The sequence below is a fragment of the Lepisma saccharinum genome, chromosome 9 (assembly GCF_977018435.1).
Source record: "Lepisma saccharinum chromosome 9, izLepSacc3.1, whole genome shotgun sequence".
NCBI classification, from domain to species: Eukaryota; Metazoa; Arthropoda; class Insecta; order Zygentoma; family Lepismatidae; genus Lepisma; species Lepisma saccharinum.
Window position 1 is genome coordinate 42,098,867 of NC_139237.1, and position 27,919 is coordinate 42,126,785.

Genomic DNA, 27,919 nt, shown 5'->3' on the forward strand with positions numbered 1-27,919 from the left:
ATAATAAGCATGTACACAAAAATTCCCACTCGTTCCCACTCTCCAATCAGAATTGCATATTCTCAGAATTAATAAGCCTTCAGAACTTTTAATTTTTTCCTAAAAATATGTTGAAAATGATGCTATATGTTACATGGTACTCAAGATATTTACTTTCAAAGTTGAACAACAGCAAATTCTTGTCATGTGTTTTGAATTAAATTCTCAGAGATTACTAAAATGCACCAAAGAAAAGTTATAGAACATTCCCTAAGTTTCAAAACGGCACATAATTTTATACACTTTCATGTGAAGGCATGCCAGAAAGAAGCATTATGGCATGAAGCACTGTGTATATCACACCTTGTGTCTCTTTGTTTGCCATAAAGTCAGTGGCGAAGCGTGATATTTTTACGTAGTCATCGCAAGATTTGCCAAACATCACGGTCAATATTTCAACGGAGAGGCAAGGGGAAGGGGGCAATATTTCTGTGGTAAACTACAAGGTCACTGCCAATTCAATGTAAATGGCTCATACCACAGACCTTACGACTACAAAAGACACATAATTCTAAAAAAACACATAAGACGAGAATTACTAAATATGATGGAAACTGAAATGCAAATATCTCAATTGTCGCGTTTAAAGGTAAGAAGAACCTAAGCAGAATTATGATTCTCACCAGCCCTCCTTGAGCACGCCACTGGACACTTGGAAGAATCTTGATGACTCCAGACAAACCCTGCCGTGGCTGTAAACATGGGGATGGGGCTAAAAAAAGGGTCTGTTATGACCCAGACCTTCAAGGGTGGGGGAAAGTACAGGTCGTTGGACCTGTCTGCCTGTTCGGAAGCGTTCGGCTGTTCTCGGCACTGGCAGATACCAGAGAGATTCGCACCATTCTGTGATGAGCTAGGCCAACAAACACCATTGCCTTCAATAGGAAACTTGGCGGGAGGGTTCGGTGCGAGGGGTAGTACTGGGGCTTCATTTTGATGAGCTAAGATGAAGTGAATATCTTGCGTATTTCGAGCTGTTTCATGCTGTCGCTTGGTTTATTTCGCACAAATACAAGTATTCCGACTTATTATTTTTACTGCTTCTCTAAAATATATAAAATGCAATATTTTTTTATTTTGCTTCGTCATCGCTGCATCTCCCGATGACCGGATGCCTCGCCTCTGCATACTGCATTTTATATGACGATGGTAGTATATATTGTAATTAAATGTCCATTTTGTATAAATGAGTCCCCTAAAGTGGAGCTTCATTGAGGGTTAATTACATTATTGCTTGTCCACAAAGTTTACTACAGCTGTGAGAATTGTATGAATCATGTTACTACAAATACGTACTTAGCACAGACTGCATTAAAAAAAAAATCATGCTACATCAGAAAATAGCACCCCAAAGATGGAAAAACAAGTACCAGGTGTCTCAGAAATAATTGAGGAGTTACAAAAATGTATTGCAAGTAAACTATTGAACTTACGTTAATGGAACCAGTACATAATGAATGAGGAACTCTAACAGTTTGTACACGTATGTTTTGTTAAGCTGAGAGTTCACATTCCTGTCGCTAAGTGACACTTACATCACTCACAATGTTTAGTTCAGCTGCAGGTTGCATTTCCTGTTGTGCAATGGCTGCTACATGTGTCGAAAAATCGTCCCACCAATGCCACATCATATTGCAGACCTAGTACCGTAAGGGAACGTATCATCACAGCAATTACACTATCAACATGACCATGTTGACATGAGAGTAGCAAGAACTAGACTATCGTGCCGATGTGTGCCGTGTCAACTGTGGTGCACATATTGAACATTTGTTGGTGTAAAAAAAAAAAAAAACTGTTTTTGTTCCTTGTTCGTTCTGAACCAGTTCTATTAATGCAAGTTCAATAGTTTAGTTGCAATAAATATTTGTAACCCCTAAATTATTTCTGAAACACTTGGTATATTAAAAAGTCAAGGTCTCTAGGAACACACAGACATTACTTTACACCTTAAAACCACAAACATTTAACTCCTTAAACTCCATCATTGTGGAAACTTCTCAAGAATATACTGAGGTAGACAGGAATAGGTTTAACACAATGAACTACAACTACATACATCATTTATTCTATTTCTCTATCCTATAAATGTATATTTCCATTGAGAAATGAGAATGTGCACTTCACAGCATGTAGGATGGAAATGTGATGCCTAACAATAAGTACTGTTACAATGTAATTCATAATAACAATTTCTTATTTGATACAAGTACACATACTTGTTTTGGGAACCACTTGCATTTTACATTTGGAGTGAGCCACTGTAGTCCATCTTAGTCAATACCCATTGATGCAAGTGCACCTGCACTGACTGGGCAAGTCTAGTGAAAATAGCTGTGGAATGAATAGGGGAAACAGATTCTGTGAAAATAGTCTGCTGCTGGAACAACATTGGAGTATTAGTAATGTTGCTGGGAAAATCAAGTTCTATAACTTATTAGAAACGCAACAAAGCAGGTGATGATAAACAAAACAAATTAAACAATACTGATCTAAAGCCTTTAAAGTTTGTTTGGTGCATGTTCTATTTTTCCCCCCTATCGTGTGTACATTCATTCTCTCAAGCCAGTCTAGTCTTCTGCAATTGGACAGTACTGATGTCTATAATAGAAACATTTCAGCTTTACATGTGTGACATTTCACACACAAAATGTAAGGTTCTAGACATGAGATTGGATTAAAATATTCATAAAGAACTGATTTCATAGAATTATGAAGTACTTAGTGGTATCTGCTAACCCCCCCCCCAAAAAAAAAATGAGTATGATAACATAGCCGGAATGCATGAAAAACATCAATGAAAATGTGTTACAGGTGTGACACTTCAAAAATGTAGCAAAATGTAACTTCATTTGTCTGTGAAGCATATAGGTTACAGATGCAAATAATTTTTGTTGGTGAAATATACAAATTGTATGCATTCACAAACAATTGAACCTAAATGCAATTAAAAACTTTAATAATTTTCAGATTAATTCATTTTGTATTTTACATGGAGTAGGACCACTTTTCGTGAAATGCCGCAATAGTGGTATGGTAATAGAAAGTAACTATCCCAATCCAGTTACTAATACTGGCCAACTTTATCCAGAGCTCAAGTATCCAAATGTAAATACTGAACAAACATTTTCAAAGTTCAGATACCCTGAAATTTGTAAAATGCGAAATTTCCATTAACTTGGAACATGTATTGTATTACAACTGGACTTGTATGTTTAAATGTATCCACTACTACTACTTTTCACGTAGCTCCCCAATTATCCTTACGATACTGGGCCAACGTTGAAATATTTTGGGGTACCACTGGGAATCGAACCTGGGACCGCTCGTACCAAAGGTTGGCTACAAAGGAGCACTTCAGCCATTACACCCTCTGTATCCTCATTTTTTTTTTTTGGACCATGTTGAAAATATGATCTATGCAGAGAAAATTCATGCCCTTTGCCACGTGGAGAAAATAATAGGAGGAGGAAATTGAGGTGTGAAGGGTTCACACACCAAAAACTACTGGGTGCTAAAAACACGTAAAGACATGATTTTTCATTACATCTATTAAACTTTTAATCATTTTCCAAAATAAATTATATGACTCTTCCACAGAAATCTCCAGACCATTTCATAATGGTTAACCTAACTGTAACTCAATTTACAGTATAGTTTAAGAGTAAAGCACTCCCCAGTGCTTTGCACCACACTATGAAGGAATATAGGGTGTGTGCAGTTCAAGCCCCACAATTTCTTGGTCACGGCTGAAGGTGGGGCTGATGTGATCAGCTCCATAACCCTCGCTGCCTTTACCCCCGTTTCCTCCAGGTACCCACATTATATGATGCTGGGTGCACACTGGAGTCACTTGAACAAGTGGAAAAAATCCTGGTTCCCATGCCCGGGGAACGAACCCAGGTCTCTTGCATGGTAATCAGATGATAGTTTAAGAGTGGAAAAGAAAACACCCTTCAGTTGCAAGATACACAACTCTTCTAACATAGGAACATCTGCCATAAGAAAGTAGAATTTACATATATTCAAAAACTCCATATTCATGCATGAATTGCAATCATATTTCGTAACCTCTACATTTCTGAACATTTTTAAAAAATTGTGAATTTTCCATGACTGTTCCAGGCTTTTCAACTAGATGGAAACTCTCTCTACATCATTTTCTTTTGTATTTACTATGTAATAAAGTATACACAAATTCCATAAGATTCCTTTGTGTACATGCAATATTCAAACATTCACTTTATCTAGTATGTATATCTCTCACTCTTGAAATATATGTATTTAAAACTTCTTAGGAACATGCATCAGCATATGATTCTTGTAACGGCTCTCATAGGCGAAGCTTCTCTTGCACTGAGGGCAGAAAAAAGGCCTCTCTGGGCTGTGAACCTGCATGTGAGTCTTCAGATGAGCCTTCTGTTTGAAATGGGAGTCGCACAAGGTGCATTTATATGGCTTCTCTCCAGTATGTTTGCGAATATGTCTTTTAAGGTCTGAAGGTGCAACAAAGGGCTTTGAACACCAGGAACAGTTATACTTTCTACTGCACTGACTCAGCATACTTATCAGATTTTCAGCCAGAGTGACAGCGCTTGAAGAATCAAAGGAACTGAAAATAAAATAATGTCCTGTTTTATTTTCTGATAACATATGCAATACACATTGATACATTAAAGTAAGGAATAATAAAGTGTATTATTGCATCAAACAACAGAACTACACTACACAACTTGAAACTACACACCAAATACTTGCATGCTAATAACACTAGGCAGAAGGATAATGTATGATCATTGCAAGTCTACTAGACTTATGTCTCTGTCAACGAAGAAGGCATTTAGCAGATTGGTTATTGTCAAAGCTTGCAAAAATGAAACATTGCTTATTCTTCGCCCCTGCTTTTGGTAGAGTGGAAAGCATTCTTCATGTATGCTGTAAACCTATACAGCTTGCCACATATCAGCCTCCGGGATGGCGTAGTGGTAACATTGTTGTCTTGTAATCAAGGGGTCCTGGGTTCGATACCTGGTGGAAGTACATAGTGATTTGGTTGATTTAGTTTAAATATTATTTTACTTTGCTTTCGTGCCACTTTTGGCTAATTTGCGAAGATGGGAATGAGTGATGACATTATGAAATTGATGAATGGACACTCACAAACATCCATGCCCAGAGCGGGATTCGAACCCAGGACCCCTAGTGTCATAGCATGATGTGCTAACCACTCTGCCATGGGGGCCAGCACATAGTGGTTCGGATCCCACTTTAAACTGTAGGTCCAGTCCCGATTAGCCTTACTGTGCATAAAGTGGACTAAAACGCCAACTCAAACTTCAAACAAGCTTGCCACATATGATGGCCGATGAACCTGTCACATGACTATGACAGCCACTTTTGTTCCTTGTACTTCAGCTCCTTTCAAAGACATGGCCATCAGGAATTCTGGCAATGATGTTGGCCTGTCTCCCTTAGTAGTGTTTCTCACTCTGCCTCCACAGCCATTGGCCATCATGTGTGGCTAGCTGTAGGTAACGCAGATACATTACCAACATAGAATATTTAATGACATTTTAATAATCCATTACAATATTTCATAAAACACACAGGAAGGGAGGTAGTAAACAATGTGTTCTCTCCTAACTATGTGCAACCCTGTTCCACTGTTCATTAATACACCCACACGAACAGAATACATCTGCAGGGTTTTTCACAACTCAAAGCCTACGAAGGGACTTCACAATATTAAAGTATATATTACACAAAGATACTCCATTTAAGAGCAAAAATATATCTAACAATAACATATGTGAACTTCAATATTAATAAAAAATTGTGTATATGCGAGATTTGTGATATAAAATGTTAAATAAGACTGAGAAGTACAATTCAGGTTCAATATGAAAACAGTTTTATTTTATACATAGAATTTAAAGTGTGTCATACATAGGAAATGAAAAAAAAAGTTTTCATAACATTTTTCAACTCAAAATTATTTTTTAAGAGATTTTCTGGTAACTTCACCATTAAAAAGACATGAGCAAATTTTCTACTTTATGGGTTGTCAAGAAATTTGCAGTGCTAACAAAGCTACATCCAAAATAACTATATTAGGCTTTATAGTAAGACATAAATTAATATTTTTTAATCACAGTGTTCACTATGACTAAATGTGACAGTGAAGAAATAAGATTTCTTCACAGGCTTTCTGAATGTACCAGAACATATTATTTATGCTAATACTGACATTTGCAAATAAGCTCAATTCTAAAGGAGGGTTGCATTAGATGAAATAATATAACATATATCATACAGCAGCAATAAGTACATGTAATAATTATTTAAAAATATATTGACGAATTCAGTATCCACTACATGTACTACAATATATATGTATATAATGCAGTGAAACCACAAGTGCACATTGGTTTAATTGGTTTTAGCAATACTAGAATACTATACTTGATGAAAAAATACTTGTTGTTACAGAAAGACCTTGGATGCCACTGCAGTATCATGCAGTGAGACAATACACACTCAGGTAAATCAGTGGACGTAGCTCAGTTGGTAAAGCAAAGGCACGGTATGCCAGAGACCTCGGATGGCATTCTGGTTAAGCCTGCATTTTTCAATTACATTTCTACGCAGAACATCTCCTGTGTGTACCTAAATGTACAGTCAGCCAGAATCCATATATAGCCCTGCTTGTTAAGGTTAAGTACAGAGAACCCAAAGGACACATTCATTGTTGGTTAAACAACTCCAAAATACAAAGTACCACCTTCCAGCTTGTCAGTGCTGACACAATCTCATTTCCTGGAGGAATCTAATTCGTTCCTTGAGTAGATGTGGACATTTCGTTGTATTTACTCCATCATCTATTTCTATAGTTCATCATTCATCCTCAATGTCGTAAATATCAAGGACATGCCAAGAGGAGAGGATTGAGGGTTCAACCTCCACTACAATCTGTGAAATAGTAGTATCAGTACTATTATTTTACATGTAAAATTAGCCTTCTTTGTAAACTTCTTTATGTATTCCAAACACTTATTTTATTAACCACAGATGTAGTAGAATTGTTATGTAAACTGCTAACTGCATTGTGTTGAAATTATTATTTTTTCCTTAAACCTCTCAACCCTTCGAATAGTATATACAGTGCTCTTATGCGAATAAGAAAGCTAATTCGAGTTTGCAATGTAAGTGGCTGGGAAAATGTTATCACACATGTCAATTTTTTTAAAAAAACAAATAAAGATATGTGGGATCGTTATTATTTGGTACTGGGATGTTAGGAATTTTCATCCTCAAATAATAATAATAGTAACAATAGTATGCGAGTCAAAACCCTCCAAAACTTTTTTGTTGACACAACCTGGAAGTAATATAAAGTAACCAAAACAAATAATTTGTTTACTGATACATATACCATTATTGACATGAGAATAGGCTGCAACAACTCTTACAGAATAAATGCTCTGTTTACCTTTATTTGACTTTTTTGCGAGTCACGGTGTGAATCCACGAATGATCTTTGAAGACCTTCTCGTTGGCAAAGGATTTTCCACATCGGGTGCAATAAAATGGTTTCTCTGGAGAGTGAACCAGCATGTGGCCCTTCAAGTGAGGCTTCTGCCGGAAGCCCCTGTTGCATATGGGGCACTTGTAGGGCTTCTCCCCTGTGTGGACCCTTACATGTCTCCCTAGCTGAGAGGAGGAGATGAATTGCTTCTGGCACCAAGAACAAACATGTTGGCTTCTATTTCGATTCACAGTCAACTGTTTAACCAACTTTGCACCCGGTAGAGAAGCATTTGCGACATTCCCAAAGCTGAAAGTAAGATGATTATAAAAAAAAAAATGTGTACATATCAACTGAAACAGAGGACAAGGCATAACCACAACAGTGGTAGCTATTAAAAAATAATAATACAAAATTAAATTACTATTTTGCAGTTAACTATAATAATTCAAAAAATATTTCATCTGCACTTCAAATTTTAACATATGAACTGCAAACTACAGGTTTCTTACTTTGGCTTAAGGTGAATCAAACATGTTAACTCCCAGTCAGTTTGTTTAGTCTTGTTCAGTTAGCATTTGTGTCTGTGTTGCACGTACTTTCCAAAACTTTCACTTCCTACTTGTGTTATTGTTATTGCATATTATAACTATTGATTATAATGGTCCTTCAGGGAGAAAGATACGGTCTCCTTCACGAAGTGCAAGGACTCGAAGAGGAGGGAGATCCACATGGTCGAAATTTTACACATATGCCCATATGTATACCTAGTATTACTTTTTTTGGTACACCAGGAATATGTTATTTAAGACAACTGCACACAGACAATAAGAAAAGGAAAAGTACAATAATTTGTCTTTACAAGATATGCTGGAACTGCTCTGATTAGTGAAAAAAATTGTTGAAGAGAGAGCAAGAAATACATGGGAGTCAAAAAACAATAATTAATGATATTTTAATGACGTTCATCGAGCTTAATGATTGACTTAAAGATCAGTTTACAACTGCAATGTGAGGAGATATGCAAAATCTAGAACTCACAGTTGTCTCTTTTCTATCTTCACACTCGTGCTCTCTCTCTCTCTCTCTCTCTCTCTCACTCATACTCTCTCTCTCTCTCTCTCTCACTCACTCACTCATACTCTCTCTCTCTCTCTCACTCTCTCTCACACACACACAGCAGAATTGAAATAAATGTGCATCTTAATTGAAACTGTATCTAATCCCCTCAAGCATGCTTCTAGTGAAAAAGCAGTTTTACAAATGTGTCCCACATAACACCAGTCTTATTCACCCCCAATCAAATTATGTTTTCCGTACTCGATAGTAAGCTGTACTGGTCTTCTTGGAATGATAATTTAGATGTAGTAGAGTATATAGTGTTTAAAAGTTTTTAAGGTCAAAGTTTGTTTTAATAAATCAACTTTGTGCACATATACGCTAATTGGGACTGGAACTACAGTTTAAAGTGGGATCTGAACCACTATTTGCCTCCACTGGGATTCCAACAACAACTCTTTGATTACAAGGTGACAATGTTACCACTAAGCCATTGTGGAAGCTGATGAGTGCCTTAACATATGTAAACATTATTTGTTGTTAGCAAAGATGCAGAGCCACATTCATTAAAACAGTGTCTTTTGTCAGCATTATTTAACTAATGAGTGGGATTGTTTTGTGTATAATAGCATATAACCGAAAGCTTACCCACATAAGGTAAAGATCCCGTAGCACATGGTGGGATGTAAAGGTATGGCTCCACAGATTCACCATCTTGGCAATTCTTTTTTTAGGTGATGTGATCAGCATCATGATCTGGTCACCTTTAACCCCCAAAAGGTACCCATTTATTATAGTCTGGGTGAACCCTTGATCCACTCCAAGCAGGAAAAAGGTTGGAAAAATTCCAATCTTATATCTCTCACCCCAGTTCTCTTAAGTAGCAGTCAGATGATGCCATAACTGGACTCAGTGTAGCAACTCCCAAAACCATGTTCAGACTTCAGAAGATTTAGCAGTAATTAAATGTGAACTTATACTTTACACTACCAATCTGATATGGTTTCCACCTTTTGCCTTAAACACAACTTGCACACGTATAAGTGAAAATGTTGAAGGAAAAAAAAGAAACTAGTTATCCTGTTAAATTTATTTAATTTTGTTTATGGTGTACAAAATACAAATGGATACCAATCTAAGTTCCATACAAATTTGCTCACGGTTCTCCATAAATGGAAAATGTACAGAATGGGATTGGATTATGGCATGCCACTGAAGTATCAGTTGTTAATATTTATCTGTAATGAAAATATTTATCTGTAATGAATTGAACGCCAGCTTCATTTTTTTTTGCATTACATCCAACAACCAAAAGTAAATTTTATCGACACTCTGTTAAATTAAATGCTAAGAAAATTCACCACATCACCTAATAGATTTACACTTAGTCATCCTATATGAATAATAATTTACATTTGCATTTTTACGTTTTACAGCATGACATACAATTTCAGAGAATATTTGTGTCTGGGCAAACTGCTAAAAATCTTGTCCTCTACCTAGGAAAGCAAACATAAACATATGTAGAATTCTAATATGATTGCCATCACATATGGATGTCATGGAAGTGCTTTTTTTGACAGCAACTGAGATGAAAGAAGTGGTCAGAAGGATTCATGCGCCAATGAATAAGGAATAAGAAGTAATGAAAGAAGCACTGGATATAGAAAGGTTTGTGAAGGCATGGTAATTTACTTGATTGGACTATGTGGAACAAATAACTGAAGAAAATGTTCCACATGAGGGTGCAAGTTAAAAAGAAAAGAAAGGATGGATGCAAGTTTAGTAAAAGAACTTGACAACCCTGAGTATAGGAGACAGAGAGAGGTGGAGGCAGAATGTGAGAGAGACCAAAGTACTGTAATACAAACCAATAATATACAATCATTAACAACATTTAATTATCTACTGGAGCAAATAAGCACATGCTGTTTCAAATTAGTGCTATCTGCAAATGATTTCCCACAGTCGGTACAACAAAATGGTTTCTGAAGAGTGTGAGTCAGCTTGTGCCTTTCAAGGTGGGGCTTCTGTCTGAAACCCTTGCCACACGTTGGGCATTTAAAGGGTTTCTCTCCAGTGTGGACTCTAATGTGCCTCGCTAGCTGAGAACATGAGATGAAAAGTTTGCTGCACCAAGAACATGCAAGCTTCCCTCCAGACTGCTTCGAGGTTGCCAAATTCATCCGGCTGTCATCCAGTGTAGTAGTATGTGCAGCTGCACGTGAGCTGAAAATAAGACATTTGTCATTTTTGCGTGGCTGCTGAATTAAAAAATAAAACAAAAAAAGTGGGGGACCTGTTCAATAAATAAGAGGTATTGTTACCTTATTTAATGAACCGGTCTCATAAAAACTATATACTAGTGTATTAACAGTTTATGTAACTGCAGGTTGACAAACCACTTTCAGTTGGCTTAAAATTTGTCTCATAAGAAGAGAGCTAAAACTAACAATAATAATAAATACCAAGGAACAGAGAGAGCCCTTTGAGGTTAATGCCTACCAAATGGAATTTCACCCATTGAGTCCCATTGTCGCTATTTTCTTTCTTTTGAGAGTAGACTCTGCTACAATTGCTTCCCCGCTGTCCTCACAATCTTGAGTCAACACTGAAATTTTGGAGCTCCAACTGGAGATTACACACAACCACTCACACCAAAGGTGATGCTAACCATCCAGCTAAACAATGGCTACAATAAAGAAAGATCTTGACAAGCTGAGATGAAGTAGCAATAAATGCATAGTAGTTGTATGAAATTGGACTCCATTTTTTCCAGTGTTAAGTACAGTCTTACAACAGTTACATATATTTACATTGACAAGTGTGTGTGTGTGTGTGTGTATGTGTGCGTGTGTGTGTCTACAGTTAATGTGAGTGATAGATTTTTGAGGATTCATCAAATTTAAAACCACAGCAACTGGAATTCAGTCAAATGTAGTAACTGGTAACATACATCTTTCTGCTAATTAGTGTAAAGCAGAGGTGCATAGTTTTCTCAGTCACATTGACATTGTTTCATGCTTGTACCTTCAGTCACCTAGCATACGAAGGGGTACCTTAAAAAAAAAATAAAAAAAAAAAAATGGAATAGCGCTGCGCTGGGCGGAGCTTCCGTAGTACAAATTTTTCCCGCTAGGCAAGCGTTGAGCAACTCGTTGTGAGTTCAGTGCACCCAGTGGCTTCGCCAGGGAAGGTTGTCTATGGTCACGGTGATTTTTTCGTAAAAGCACTTTCGCTCGCACCTTGTTTTTTGTGATGGTCGATGTAAGAGAACAGCGTGCGGCTGTGAAATTTTGTTTCCTGCTCAGGGGAAATGCCGCAAAAACTGTTGTGATGTTGAACACAGCTTACAATGACAGCGCTATGGGGTAAACTCAAGTGTACGAGTGGTTTTCTCACTTCAAAAAAGGTGACATGTCGATTGATGACAAACCTCGTTCTGGACGTCCATCAACTTCCAAAACGGACGAAAATGTCGACAAAATTCGTGAACTTGTGCTCGAAGACCGATCACGGACCATTGAAGAGTTGGGGACGTTATCTGGACTATCTTGGAGACCAGTTCAGATAATTTTAACGGAAGATTTGGGAATTAGTAGTGTCGCTGCAAAATTTGTGCCTCGGAATCTGAGTGACCAGCAAAAAGAGTGTTGAGTGGAGAGTTTTTGGCAAAAATCTCTCTTGCCCCCACACCCCTTACTCACCTGACCTCGCTCCGAGCGACTTTTTTTTTGTTTTCCCGAATGAAGAGGGACATGAAGGGACAGAGATTTTACGACGTAGAAGAGGTGAAGAAAAAAACGAGGAAGGAGCTGTCAGCCATCACAACAGGAGTTTAAAAAGTGTTTCCAAGAATGGAATCACAGATTGGATAAATGTATTAAGTGTCATGTAGAGTACTTTGAAGGTGATAAGGTTGTTTTGTATTATATATATCTATAAAGCTTTTAAAAAAATCAGTTTTTTGGGGGGTACACCCTTGTACATTAAAAAGAAAAGAGGGGATAACACACAATATCTTTATGCATAACAAGGATTTACATGAGGGTAACACTAAAGATTGTGTTAATTTATTACACTGTGTGCACAAATATTTATTTAAAAAATATATCAGAATACACAAGTATTAATACAATCTTAAACTCTCCAAGCATATACAAAATATCAGGATATAGCTTTAAAAACACTTATCACCTAACATAACTATATAATTATTCATTTTTTTAAACCACGTGAACAAGGTTGATTTCTATAGTTTACTTGCAACATATTTCACTTGAACAAATTTTGTAAAAGCACACAGCACATGTTATCTAAGGCTGAGTATATCACTTTGAATGATTGAAGTAATTTCAAGTTTCAGTATAATTTTAAAATGTTGGAAATTAAGTATTAACAATACAATATCATTGTACAAAAGTTTTTCTTCTGAGGTGTCGAAAATATTGAATCATTAAACTCATTTCTGGTATTAAACATTGGCACAGAATGAATGAATGAAACTGTGCATTTTACATATTTCTCAGGCTACCCAAAATTCCCAGATACCCAAGAGCCTTTTGTACACTGGAATCTTGGATAAGCACCAGCGATTATAATTTGAAACAAATTCCAGATATCTACTATAATATACAAATAAATAACAGAAGTAGAATGCAACATATTACTGCATGAACATGTAACCAGTGAATAATTTTGACTTGTTAATAATTTACATTCATGATAGAACGTGCTTAACATGTACATTGTTCCACAATACTACGGATGGAACAATATCGAAACGCTGCTGATATTGATAAAGACAAAAAAAATATATACTGCTGGACAATGAAAACCGGACACTTTAATATTTGACATCTGAATTGCAATAACAGCTCGCAGGTATATTACAGAATGTTCGGCAGATCATATAGTACCATATGCACCATTCATAGGCTCGGACTTTGTTTATGCATTCGTACTTAATTCAGTTTCTGCAACATTTAGTTAGCCCTTGTACCAGAGCTTTTATCGACCCATTGCGTTATCACAAAAAATGCAAGTGTCCGTTTTTTTTTTTTGTCCAGCAGTATATTATAAACAGCGAAAACTGATATAAATTTAAATTTTTTTCAGGGTTTATTTTAGGGCTGAGACAATGCCAAGATCAATATTAAAAACTATTGATTGTAATTTAATCACTAATACCAGTGTCAGGCAACACTTTGACCGAGTCTAAATGTCCTGAAAACTATGCAAAATGTATAATATTCATTATTTTTACAACATTGTGGGAAGATGTAGATTCTGTGCAATTATTATTAGTATTATAACACAAAAATATGGTAGCTTGCCATGATATACTTTCAATGGAAAGATGTATACATTAAAATTTATAAATTCTGAAATACTTTGAATTATTGGAAATTTTCAAATATCAGTATTATTTCAGACTTGTTTATTCACATCAGCACTGAAATTATTGTAAACTGGTGACTGTACCAAGTATTCCTAAGAAAATATACAGTATTTGGACATCTACTTTCTAAAAAAAATGTACATAAATTTCACTTTGATACATATTAATCAAAATATAACAAAATGATAGATTTTATACTAAATTACAGACAGAAACATCAGATCAGTAATATAATCAGCTCTGTTACTAATGCACAGATACGTCTATTATATACCAATCTATGCCATACCTAATAAATACCATAAAATAAAGAGAAATGTTACAATGTAGGAACTCCTACATATGATGTTTTGCAATAACTGTGGGGATTTATAATCGGATATTTATTATTTTCTTCAGTAAGTGGCATCCTAGCTAGCAATGACAGTACATGTCAGGCTACATTAAAAAAATAACAACTGTTAGAATTTTGCTCTGGGGAAAAAGCATGTTGATTTTCAAAACATTTGTAACATATTTACGACCTTCAAGATTATAAGGAATCACCCCTTCTTCTACATTTTTGATTGATGGAATAAAATATGATTTTCAAGATTTCTTTGATACAAAATTTTTACTACAATAAGAACAGTAAAAATAACTCTTTATGATCTGTGGACAGTTTTGTGGACCTCGAGGTGAATTTTCTGCTTGAAACCTCTCTTGCATATGTCACACACGAAAGGCTTCTCCCCTGTATGTAATAGTAGATGTCTCGTCAGATGAGAATTGAAGGCAAAGGGCTTGGAGCACCATGGACAGATGTGTTTCCCTTTGTCTCTCCTCTTAGCATGTGAATTTAGTAGATTTTTATTCAATGTGTCACAACTTGCAGTCATGTCATAGCTGGGGGAAAAAAAAAAAAAAAAGAGATATATCCAGGTGTTGCATTGCTCTGTTAGTAATTTATGATGGTGTTTATTGATGAATATTACTACATTATGCTTGAATAAACAAATGAACATGGACTCAGGCAACCTGCACATCACACAGTCATTTGTCAGACTCCCAACATTTGTCACTTCAGCATGCATTATTGTGATTTCATTGGAATTTCAAGTAGTTCAGCTGATCTCCATGGCAGAGTGGTTAGCAAACCACACTATGCTGTCAGGGGTCCCAGATTTGAATCCCACCCTGGGCATGGGTGTTCTTTGTGTCTGTTCATTAACTTCCATCATTCATCACTCATCCTCATCTTTGTTCAGCAAATTCGTCATTCATCACTCATCGTCATCTTTGTTATTAACCAAAAATATCAGATAAGCAAAGTAAAATAAACCAAAGCCATCAAGTAACTGGTAAAAACAAAACAAAAAAGTAAACACTTTAGCAATTTGAAAGTGCTTGGTCATTAAGATGTTATTATTGTGGACATATTTTCATTATTTTACATCCCTTATCTACCTCTTGGGTTGATTACAATATAGGAGATGAATGACAAACTAATCAAACAGATGATGCAACAACCACAATGATGGACATTTGATTGTAGGACACTAGCTTTGTAATGGTGGGTGATCTAGGATCATAATTCTAGGTTCGATATCCAGTGGAGGTTTGGATCCATCCCACTTTTAACTGTAGGTCCAGTGCCAATTAGCCTACCTATGCATAAAAGCAGATTAAAAACTCAACGAAGTTCAAATTTTTTTCATCCTTGTCCCTGCATCAAGCAGCTCTGGGGTTCACCCAACCTCAAATAAATTGGTAACTGAGGGTAAAGGTGGTCAGTGCATGGTGTTGATTATATCCTCTTTACAAATGACTAATGGCCGTGTGCACGAACGAAGATCAAATTTTAAACTCGGATCGGGAAAGGATCACTGGAAAATTCCATTGCACGAAGACGGTTCAACACTTGATCGCGATCTAGGAACATGAAAACGAGTTTATCTTCTGATCGGCCATTCGCGACCGTTTTGGTGTCTGATCCTGGTTCACAATACAGACGCTTCGACTGCAGGCAGTTGTTTTTTAATATAAAAAGAGCGGAAAGTGATGTCGAGGGCGTGCAAACGTTAGAGATGTTGGATGTACAATGCTGATAATTCGAGAACTATATATGTAAACTAAAAACTGCCAAAATAATAATAATAATGTGGTTCTGTGGTGCAAAGTCGTAATGTTTATAAATACTGTACTTTCTATCCCAGAACACAAAACATATATAAATGTCATATATTACGTGCAAGGTAAATTATAACACAGCAATGTTTACGATATTGCTACATGGTGTTGGAAATGTGATTGTATAAATTTACGAAAATACATGTTACTGGCTATTTACACGACACGACAATATAAATACATAAGAATTAAGAAATGAAAAATTCAAATACTTACCACAGTACAGTAATAATAGAAATAATAATAATATATCTTTATTTGAGCGGGCGAGGTTTAGCATACGCTGTTCTCAAATTCGAATGCATTCGGTAAGGCATTAAAGTCCCGTACAAGAAGGTTCCATGCTTTCTCCTTCTCTTTTGTGTTGTACCGTCAGTTCTTTTTTAATATTATTATTTTTTTACACTCCACTACATCCTTGTACATATTGACAAGGTTGATGAGTACATCACTCAAATTCATAGAAATTTGCAGCCCGAATTATTTTCTTCTCCTACATGTTGACACTTTAACACATCACATTACTCTATTGGGTTCTTGATTGTCATTTGTTTTAGCCAACCAATCAGGTATAGCCTTACAAATTAATCTCGGATCAGTTGAACGGAATCTCCTGAACCTCGTTTTTCGTTGGTGCAATGTAAATCTTTAAACCAAGTTCATTTAGAGTGGATTACAATTGATCTCGTTCATCTGAACTTCGAAATAATCGGCGTTGGTGCACGCGGCCATAAGAATGTGTGGAGCTCTATCTCCACATCCCCGTTACATGTGCCTTCACGGCACAGTGCAATGTGTATGGGAAACTTTACCTACCTACCTCTTATGATCATTTGCAATGAAATTAGCATATAAATTGAATGACTATAAATAATGCCATTGCTAAATAAGGAAGACGTTACAACAATTGGTCTGTCAATGATCTATCAAAGAATTAATGGTAAGTTTTTGTATGTGTGTCACTATCCTGCCATTGTTGGCTAATTGTGATGAAGATATGGATGAAATTGATGAAGAACCATTCACAGAAAACACTCATGTAAAGGCCAGACCTGAACCTCCAACCTTTGGTAACAAGATTGTGAATTGTCCACCAACAGCACTTGGCCAATAAGGTAGCACATATAGTGTTTTTTGGTTTGGTTTGTCTGTATGTTTGCGTTTGGATATTTTACATCACTTTCCTACCTACGTTCATCGAGATGATGAGGATCCATGATAATTCGACAAATTATATATATATATATATATATATATATAAAGATATATATATTTAAAAAAATATTTAAAAAAACACAATTGCAAAGTATTAACTTGACTGAGACTCAAGCCCAGAACCTTTTCATTGGTGTTTGTGATTAGACCAGTCAAGATTCTGTCACCCAGGTGGTAAATCTATGGCACCAGCTATGCATGCACATGGACACTCGCAGGATTTCTTCCAAGGAGAGGCAAGCATGGTATTTTTCCCAGGGGGGACATTGCCCCTCCCCCCTTACACATGTCCATGTGCATGCACCAAATATTTTCATTCTGAAATACAGGGTGTCCATAAATTATCTTTCCAACTTTAGACTTGAATAACTTGAAAACTATACTAGATAATGACAAATGGTTTTCAACATGTGACAAGAAAACTCATAAAGTTTTTTTTACTTTCCAGGTGATGCAGATTTGACGAAAAATGTGGACGCCACAGAAAAAAGCTCAGTGTGTATCCTGGTTTATAGAGACGAAGTCCAATACCCAAGTGTCTGCAGCAGCTGCACCTTGTAGGCATACAGACGTAACCTCTTATGCAAGACATTGTGTACTGTTGCTCGTGGCATTGCCAACTCTCTGGCTGCCGTACACACTGATTTTGTCGGACTCCTTGCAAACGCCTGCCGCACCCTGTCCACGTTGGCATCTGACACAGATGATTGACCCACCCCCTGTTTATGGAGACCACTACCAGTTTCCATGAATGACGTATGCCAAGCCCAAATGGTGGTTCCCTTCCATACTGTGTCCAAAAGTTTCGTTGCACTTTGGTATCGGATTTCGTCTCTATAAACCAGGATACACACTGAGCTTTTCCCTGTGGCGTCCACATTTTTCGTCAAATCTGCGTCACCTGGAAAAAAAAAAAAACTGTATTGAGTTTTCTTGTCACATGTTGAACACCGTTTGTCACTATCTAGTATAGTTTTCAAGTTATTAAAGTCTTAAGTTGTAAAGATAATTTATGGACATCCTGTACAATGGAACAGTGATATTGCATTCTCAAATTTTCCAGTTCCCTAGATTTTAAGTTCTAATTAAAAGCAAGGTTCCACTGCACTTATTTTACCACTAATTCATAGTTTGTTGGTAAAGGAAAGCATATATTATCTGATAAAAAGTTAAAGTGCACAATATTGATACAATTATTAATATGACACTTGTATTCTCAATGTTATTGCTACACAAACTTTAATTGTTATGTGATTTGTTCCTGCACATAGCTTAATTGTACTTAACAACCTTAACAAGCAATCAATTAGTAGAGAAAAAAAGACAACTCACTTTGGTTTTGAAACTGCCATTTCTCTGGTAGGAGTTGACATCTACAATTCAATTCTTCAATATTTTATGCAGCACACTATGTTTCTTTAATTTCTCTTCTGAATCAAAAGTTTTTCCACATTTACAATAAAATGGTCTATCTGAGGTGTGAACTTTCATGTGTCGTTTCAAATTGCCCTTCAGAGTGAATTGACGCATGCACACTGTACACTTGTAGTACTTTACATCTGCATGCTGCTTCATGTGTAACGCAAGTAGAAATGAATTGTCAAAATGCTTCGAGCAGAAACAGCAGATCTTTCCACCTCCGGTCTGTTCATCTACCATCAAGTTGATCAGATTCTCATCCAGAATAAGGGCATCGGATGCAGTGAACGAGCTGGAAATAAAATAGTGAGATACACTTGTATCCATTGCAATGGATTTCTACTTTAGTTATTTTATGCTTGTTGGGTTAATCATGATGATGAAGATGAATGATAAACAGGTGAAATGATGATGAGAGGAACACAATGATACAATCATGCCTTACCCAGGATTTGAACCTGCGACATCTGGTTTTGTATAGTGTTGCACTGAGACTCGGTAACACAGGTTAGCTGCTCTGGATTACGACCAACGTTAACTCCTACACACACAATGAAACATGTTTTTCGACAAGCCTAGTGAGAGAACGTTGTTTTAATTCAGGGTGACCACTCTAGGGCCAAGATCAATTCGAAGTACGGTAGAGCGTCGATTATCCGAAGTAATTGGGGGACATGGGTGTTCGGAAAACTGGTTTGTTCGGATAATCGAACTGTACATGTTTATTTGCAAAAAAGAAGTACTGTACAGTAAATTTATTCATAAAAACAGGCATCTCTTTAAGTATGTATTACAAAGTAACGTACAAAGGCAACTTTAGTAGGAATATATAGTATGTGGTACAGTTTATTAAACAAAAATATGTACAGATGGGGGACAAAATAATACGAACACCTGTGAAAAAGTATGCCACATTTCACACCGGTAGTACAGCAGCACCACCTGGCACTGAAGTCTGCCACCTAGTGGCCGTAAAGGGGAAGGTATTAGTCTGTCAACTGTAGTCATTGGTGGTGCATGCGTCTATCGTACGCTCTCAAGAGACGCTGCAATGTCAGACCTGACAGAGTTACAAAGAGGCATGATTGTTGGAGCACGTTCAGCTGGAGCCACGGTGATGGAAACCGTAAACCCTATGGATTGTGCAAGGATTGTGCAAGGAACACAGTATCAGCCGTTATGACAGCGTACACAAGACCAGGTAAGATGGCGTCTTCATAGCACAACAGTGGACGAAAGACAAAGCTTGCTGCTCGGGATAGGAGGGTGTTGAAGCGCATAGTGGCCCGAAAGCACAAGCAATCGTTATCTGAGATAACATCTGAAATGAACAAGCATCTCCAGGACCCCATTTCAACCAAAACTGTCAAAAGGGAACTCCATGCTGCAAACATTCATGGCAGAGTGGCAATTCGTTAGCCGTTGGTGACATCACGTAATGCTGTCAAGCGACGCCAATGGTGCAGAGCTCACAGAATTTAGTCCCCACGGCAGTGGCAACAAGTCATCTGGTCTGATGAATCAACATTCACGTTATTTCAGACCACCGGGTGCGTTTATGTGTGGAGAACGCCACGAGATGCGTTTCATCCTGACTGCTTCTTGCCGACTGTGAAGCATGGATGTGGGTCCATTATGGTATGGGTTGCGATATCTTGGCACGGTGTGGGCCCACTTGTTTTTCTGACGACAACGCTTTTTCAAGACGACAACGCTCCTATCCACACTACTGGGTCTGTCCAAACATGGTTCGAAGAACATGACAATGATGTAGGACATCTTAAATGGCCCCCAACAGTCTCCTGACTTGTACATTATAAAACATTTGTGGCAATATTCGGAGTCCAAACTGCGTGCTCGAAGTCCGCCTCCAGCCACACTTTCGGAATTGGAGACTGCTCTGGAGGAAGAATGGCTCCATATTCCCTTAAACATCGTGCATGACCTCTATGCATTCATCCCACGTCGCATATAAAATGTACTTCAGTCACAGGATGGTCCAACCCCATATTAATAAAGATTCTCTAATTTCACAGGTGTTCGTATTATTTTGTCCCCCATCTGTACATATTACATACGCATTTTGCATGAACAATACACACAGTACACAAAATTAATGTTTAAAAAAATCCTTTATTTTGGTCTGTCTAAGCAAGCCTACACGCTTACGAGCAGCTAAGTCACGTACTTTTTTCATTACAGATATCTGAAAGTGAGCGAGTACACAGTTCGGTTAAGCGGTCGTTCGGTTGACCGACGTTCGGATAATCGACGCTCTACTGTATAATTCCCGTTTATTCAACGTGAATTTTCCAAACGTTCAAGGGTACAAGCAGGTGTTTTATCTATTTCAACCTTAAGTATTACCTCCTCTAACCACCAAAACACACACACAAATATATTAGCAATATAAAGGGTCTGTGTGATTCCAATGTACCCAAAAATTCTAATTCAATTCAATTAAACGGTATATATATTTTAAAAATATTTAATTTAAGGTTCAGAATTTACATTTGCAATTTCACATACTCAGACTTGAAACATATTTACAAACACGTCACAAACTTTATGGGATTTACTAGTCTATGAATAATTGTTAATTGTATAAGAATTTCAAACTCAAATTTACCTAATAAATTTCAAGATATCTTATCTTGCAATAATCTTCCTCTGTCATCTTATTCTGCAAAGGATACTAACAAAGTAAAGTGATTGAGAGAATTCTGTTTTATTTTCCACATAGTTTTCGTTTCCTTCTTCGATAAAAAGAAAAGCTAAGCTGTGAAAAACTTGTCTCAGGGCATTTATGAATATGCATAAATTGAATGGGATTTGGATTAATAAAATTTACAATTTTTTGCATCTATGGAGAAAAATTCATGCAGAATTCCCATAGACAATAATTCACGCACAATTCCCGGAATTCAAGGAATAAGTCTTGAAGAAGGAAGATGTCTGGTGAAGATACATTACACAGTGGTTAGGATAACCATTTTAAACTGGGAGTCCAGTGATTAATTAGCCTATCTCAACATAAAATGGGTTTACAATGATTCAATTCCACTATTCCTCATACCTAAAAATTGATGACTTGTGAGAAACCATGGTGTTCCTTTCTTTCAAATCTTCCTCTAGCATCAAAACCAAATAACTAATTCCTTACTAATTGTTTCATTTTATGGCATGATTACCTTCTGACAAATTGAACTATATTTTATTAGTTCAACTTTAACTACTTAATTTTGAAATGTGACTGTAATATTTTCAAATCAACAGTTTCTATAGAATTTTCACTACACACCTTTATATTCCTCATATGTTGCATGCATTAATCTATAGCTCAACAACTATAATTTGCACATGTCTATAATGTACAAAGAGAAAGGTTAGAAAAATACAAGAACAAAGATACGAATTTATTTTATTCGGCATACAAAATTTACAAGTATACAAACTTAAATATTTCAGTCAAACCTATATTTAAGTACTAATTTTTATAAATGAAATGACAGTTATAACCAGGGACTGCAGTTGAAACCTACTTTCAGTTTCAGTTTCAGTTTGGCTCGGAATGAAACATTGCGGTTCACTTTCAGTTCTCGAACTGAAACTGGAATGAAACCGGAGTATATATGTCCGAGTTGAGTTGAGTTGAGTTGGTGTTTTAAGTCCACTTTATGCACAGTAAGGCTAATCGGGACTGGACCTACAGTTTAAAGTGGCAGGGTGGCTACAAACAAGCAGAAATGAAATTCCCTGACTTTTCCAGGTTTTCCAGGACAAAATTTACATTTTTCCCTGACAATTACAAACTAAACTAAATCGATGTTTTTGCAAATAGAAATAATAAACTCACACAGATCCACGTATGGTTTTGCTAAGTACCAATATTATCTTCTATTAAATTGACTTAATTTCTCTATTCTCTATGATTTCAATTCAAACTGCAAAATAGTGAATTTGGAAAATTATTACAATTCACAAGCTACGGAAGGATTATGGAATTTTGTCATACGCAGTAAGTTTAAAATAAAATACTTGATTATTTTTAAAGTTACGACTAAATGAGATAAGAGTGATTGATTAAGAAATACAATTTGTAATTTATCAGTCTCCTTATACATTCTCTGTATTATATGTTGATATTTCCACTGAGGTTTGGAAACCTCTGCTTGCAAAAACTATGAGTGCGGACTCATTTTTCAATGCATAAAGTTACTTCTCTCTTCTCTGTAAAGCAAACAACTTAACTCTTGCATATAAGTGAAACAACTGAATCGAACAAAAGAAAGTCATATTTCCTTACATTATCGATGGGATTTCTGCTTCAGTACAGTATATTCAAGTGAAGTGCTGTGAAACTGACAACATGCAGTTATACCATTAATGCTGACGAAAAGGGTATGTAAGTATTAGAAATTTAACGCAAGGAATTTATAGAATTGCATTGTACAGTAACCTGATTTAGCTAACCAACACATTAAAACAGGAACACTCTAATAATAAAAGCTTCTGAAAGTTCATATACGAGGGGCATCCTGAAAAAGCTCCAATGGTGCCTATACGCAATACTAGTGGCCGGAGAGCGACACACACACACATACAGGCAGGAAGAAGTGGCATGTAGCTGTAATCTGGTACAGTTGCAATGTAGCCGGTTTAGGACGGTTCTAGGTTAAAGATTGCAGCTCTCATGAAGTCTCTCACCGACTGCGATGTAGCCTACATTGCACGCTCAGAATTTGGCACAGAGCAATCGTGTGAGTTGTGCAGACCGGACGTCGTGCGTGATAGTATGGTGAGACGATGGTGCAGACAATTCACGGAAGGCCAATTGAATGTGCACAACCCCATAGAGCTGAGTACACATGGGCCCTTTGCATCACTTCAGGTGAGAGATCTTAGACCACTCCCTGTACAGCCCTGGCCTTGAATGTACCTACTTTCATCTTTTTGTTTAACTGAAGAGGTTTCTGGCAAGGCAACGATTTGACAGCTACATTGCGGTAGAGATAGTTCCAGTCTTTGCTGTCAGACACATATACCATGGACATACAAAATTTAGTGCCATCTGCGACACATGCCAGAACAACGGTGGTGATTATGCCGAAAATTTTTCCCAAAATTCACATTTTCATTTTAGCGCATTCTGGCAAATATCTGAAATTATACCTTCATGGTGTTTTTAAACTACTGTTTCAAATTGTAAGTCACATGGCTTATGCCTCTTCGCGAGAGTTTGATATCTTGAAAGTTATTTTGGGAAAGTTATTTTCCATACCCCTTTATTAATTTTAAGGTAAGGATTTTAGATAATGGAATTTTGGTGTGGAGTTAGGGCCACACACTTTCTTGATCACGGCTGAAGGTTGGGGTAATGTGATCAGCACCACACTCCTGGCTACCTTTATCCCTCAAAGTTTCCTCAAGGTACCAGCTTCATATGATGCTGGGTGGGCGCCGGAGCAGTTTGAATAGGTGGAAAACATCCCGGTTCTCCCCCACAGGGGATCGACCCCGGGTCTCTCACATAGTAGTCAGATGCCCTAACGACTGAGCTCCATTATTACTCACTCGACAAATGCCGATAGTGCGCACTTAGCTTGGTAATTCAAAACATATCTCGTGCGGCAAATTCGAAGATGTGGCTCCCGTGTGACGGTAGATACACACTCGATCTCCTGTTAGAACCCTGCCACTTTGCTCTGTGATGCAAATGGTTTTGATAGAAGTTGAAAAAAGCGTGGGAAATAAATGATTCAAAGTGGCTGTCGGAATTATTCCACGTACGTATAACTCTATAGTTTACTCTTGAGTAAAATGTTGGAAAACTTGCATGTTCTATGTACACAAACATGGCCTAGAAAAGACAAGGGTGTTGGATTTCATGGAATTGTTTTACGACATTTCTTTAAAAACAAATCGCTAAAAATGCCTATTATTTCGATATTTCGAATGGGCGAAAAATGTGTCCAGACATCACTGCACATTCCTAAACATAATTTCGCAGCAATTACCATTTTTCACGGTTTTGGAGTATGCAAAAAATCAATGTACCTACTAATTGGCAATTACTTTCTGGCCACCCCTCATATAAATCAGTAGAAGGAAAGTGAAATTTAGCAGGGCTGGCAGAGAAAAGTCAATTCTTGAAGGAAGTGATTTGCTGTTATGATTGAATAATTCGAGTAAATATGATATTAAAATATTTACGTATTTATTATTAGTATTTTATTTCATAATATTGGACATTAACTTCACTCAGTGAGAGATTTAAGACCATCTCTCACGAGATTAAACAGACAGGACAGAGAGTGGCGTTAATTTCATTGCAATACTAGTGTTGCAGTAAATTTGAGGTTGGGAGCATGCACTTGCCAATTTTTAAAACGTTCACCAATGCAGATTTATGTTTCACTTTTTCGTGATAGTATTTAACATATATCCCGTTTGGTTGGATTCTTCTTGATATCTAAGAATAGTGCAATGTCATTGTAAACGTATGTTAACTTGTGCGAAACCAGTAATACGTCAGGATGATAAAAGAAAGCCTTCGCAAGCACTGCTACATTCAATAAGGTGAAGTGAGCCAGAAGAGTAATAAAATTCCAGCAGCATATTTTCAGTCTAAAGCTCTTCTTGTTTATGCATGCGATTTTTGTTGTATGTTTCAGTCCATTCTATTTCTGTTGCATGTTGTAGTGAGATACTTTGTCGGGTGGCGATATTCGACAAAAATCATATGTATCAATGGAACATATTTGTTTCCATGTCCCCTAAGTTTGTCCAACAAAATGCCTTACTACGATGTCCGACAACTATCGTATGGCGCCACCCGCTCTTATCCCCTCCATCTGTCGACAGGTCCCCTTACTACTCCCATACGGACAAGAAAAAATGATAATTCAATGCATTTCCCACATAATATTTAGAGGCTTAACCTTTACTCCTCCGATGATACCAACCATATGGTATCATCAGAGTAAGGTCGTACTGGCCCGATGATACCATATGGTATCATGGTGCTGATTACGAAATGAATGTGCTTTTTGGACCTTCATACTCTTATGTTTGTGTGGAAACTCGGACACAGGTCTGGAGCAAGCCTGGGAAATTCATACTGATGACCAACCTCCTCCCCCCCCCCCTGCAACATATGCATGCCACATTTCCGAACAGAGTTTCTTTCACATTTTGGCTCATTATTCAACTTGTATGGCACCAAAGAACATGAAACATGTTTCATTCTTTTGAGAAATGTTCATTCTTTGAAAAGAATATTAAAGTTCGCACCTTCTTCCCAAATAGCGGGAGAAGAAGGGGTAAACTCCAGATTTTTATGGTTTTTTTCATTGAAATTCGGTAGTCGCTCCCCCCAAACCCCCTTTCCTCGGTTCGGCGATCTGAATTGTACACGGTTGTATGCTATGATGTTTTATCTGCAAAACAAAAATCCGAAGTAGATTGCTCCCTTAGTGACAGAGTTATAACAATTTTCCTCCAAAAATGCAAGTTACCTATTTTTCGAAAGAAAAAAAAGGCTTATTATTCAACTTGTATGGCACCCGAGAACATGAAACATGTTTCAATCTCTTTGGAAACGTTCATTCTTTGAAGAGAATACTAAGGTTTGCGCCTTCTTCCCAAAATAGCGGGAGAACAGGATGTAAACTCCAGATTTTTATGTTGTTTTTTTCATTGAAATTCGGTGGTCGCGCCCCCAAACCCCCCCTTCTTCGATTCGGTGTTCTGAATTGTACACGGTTGCATGCTCTGATGTTTTAGCTGAAAACCAAAACTTATCCGAAGTAGATTGCTCCCATAGTACCCGAGTTATAACAATTCTCCACCAAACATGCAAATTACCTATTTTTCGTAAAAAAAGAAAAATCACATTTTGGCATATTATTCAACTTGTATGGCACCAATGAACATGAAACATGTTTCATTCTCTTAAGAAATGTCCATTCTTTGAAAAGAATACTAAAGTTTGCACCTTCTTCCCAAATAGCGGGAGAAGAGGGGATAAACTCCAGATTTTTATGTTGTTTTTTTTTTCATTGAAATTCGGTAGTCGCTCCCCCCAAACCCCTTTTCCTCGGTTCGGCGTTCTGAATTGTACACGGTTGCATGCTCTGATGTTTTAGCTGCAAAACAAAACTTATCCGAAGTAGATTGATCCCTTAGTGCCCGAGTTATAACAATTTTCCTCCAAAAATGCAAATAGTTATTTTTCGTAAAAAAAATCACATTTTGGGTTATTATTCAACTTGTATGGCACCCAAGAACATAAAACATGTTTCATTCTCTTGAGAAGTGTCCATTCTTTAAAAAGAATACTAAAGTTTGCGCCTTCTCCCCAAAATAGCGGGAGAAGAGGGGGCAAACTCCAGATTTTTGTTTTTTCCATTAAAATTCGGGGGACGTGCTCCCCAAGCGCCCTTCCTCGGTCCGGTGTTGTAAATTGTACACCGTTGCATGCACTGATGTTTTAGCTGCAAAACAAAAGTTATCCGAAGTAGATTGCTCCCATAGTGCCAGAGTTATAACAATTTTCGTCAAAAGAGTGTTCGAAGTCAATGATGTTGAAATTCCCTGACATTTCCCTGACTTTTTTTGACACCTCAAATTCCCTGACTTTTCCCGGTTTTCCAGGTTTTCCAGGTCTGTCGCCACCCTGAGTGGGATCCGAACCACTTGTGCCTCCACCGGGTATCGAACCCGGGACCCCTTGATTACAAGGCAATGACGCTACCACTGCGCCATGGGGGAGGCCCTATATATGTCCGAACCAGAACTGGAATGATCTGATGTTTTACATCCAGTTCGGCACGGAATGAAACCATTCGGTTCATTTTCAGTTCTCGAACTGAACTGGAATGGAACCGGAATATATATGTCCGAACCGTAACTGGAATGATCTGAGGTTATAGTTTCAGTTCGGCCCAGAATAAAACCTTTCGGTTCACTTTCAGTTCTTGAACTGAAACTGGAATGAAACCAGAATATATCTATCCGAACCGTAACTGAAATGATCTGGGATTTTAGTTTCAGTTCGGCCCAGAATGAAACCTTTTGGTTCACTTTCAGTT

At 37.2% G+C, this 27,919-nt stretch overlaps 1 protein-coding gene across 19 annotated transcripts in view; it reads right to left on the bottom strand.

Annotated features, from left to right (window-relative positions):
* The window catches only part of LOC145992030 (uncharacterized), a 360,413-nt gene that overhangs the window by 197,906 nt on the left and 134,588 nt on the right, over positions 1-27,919 (bottom strand). The window contains exons 4-5 of one of the 19 annotated variants that reach the window (XM_083128100.1): positions 18,741-19,119; positions 14,782-14,909 (exon numbers count right to left, since the gene is read on the bottom strand). The exons of 16 other annotated variants lie outside the window; for them this stretch is intronic. In XM_083128100.1, coding sequence (XP_082984226.1) covers positions 18,789-19,119 — 331 coding nt within the window. In that variant the 3' untranslated portion in view covers positions 14,782-14,909; positions 18,741-18,788. Of the gene's footprint in view, positions 1-9,711; positions 10,853-14,781; positions 14,910-18,740; positions 19,120-27,919 lie in introns of those variants that run through there. 2 more of the 19 variants (XM_083128104.1, XR_014442121.1) reach the window with 2 other exon arrangements.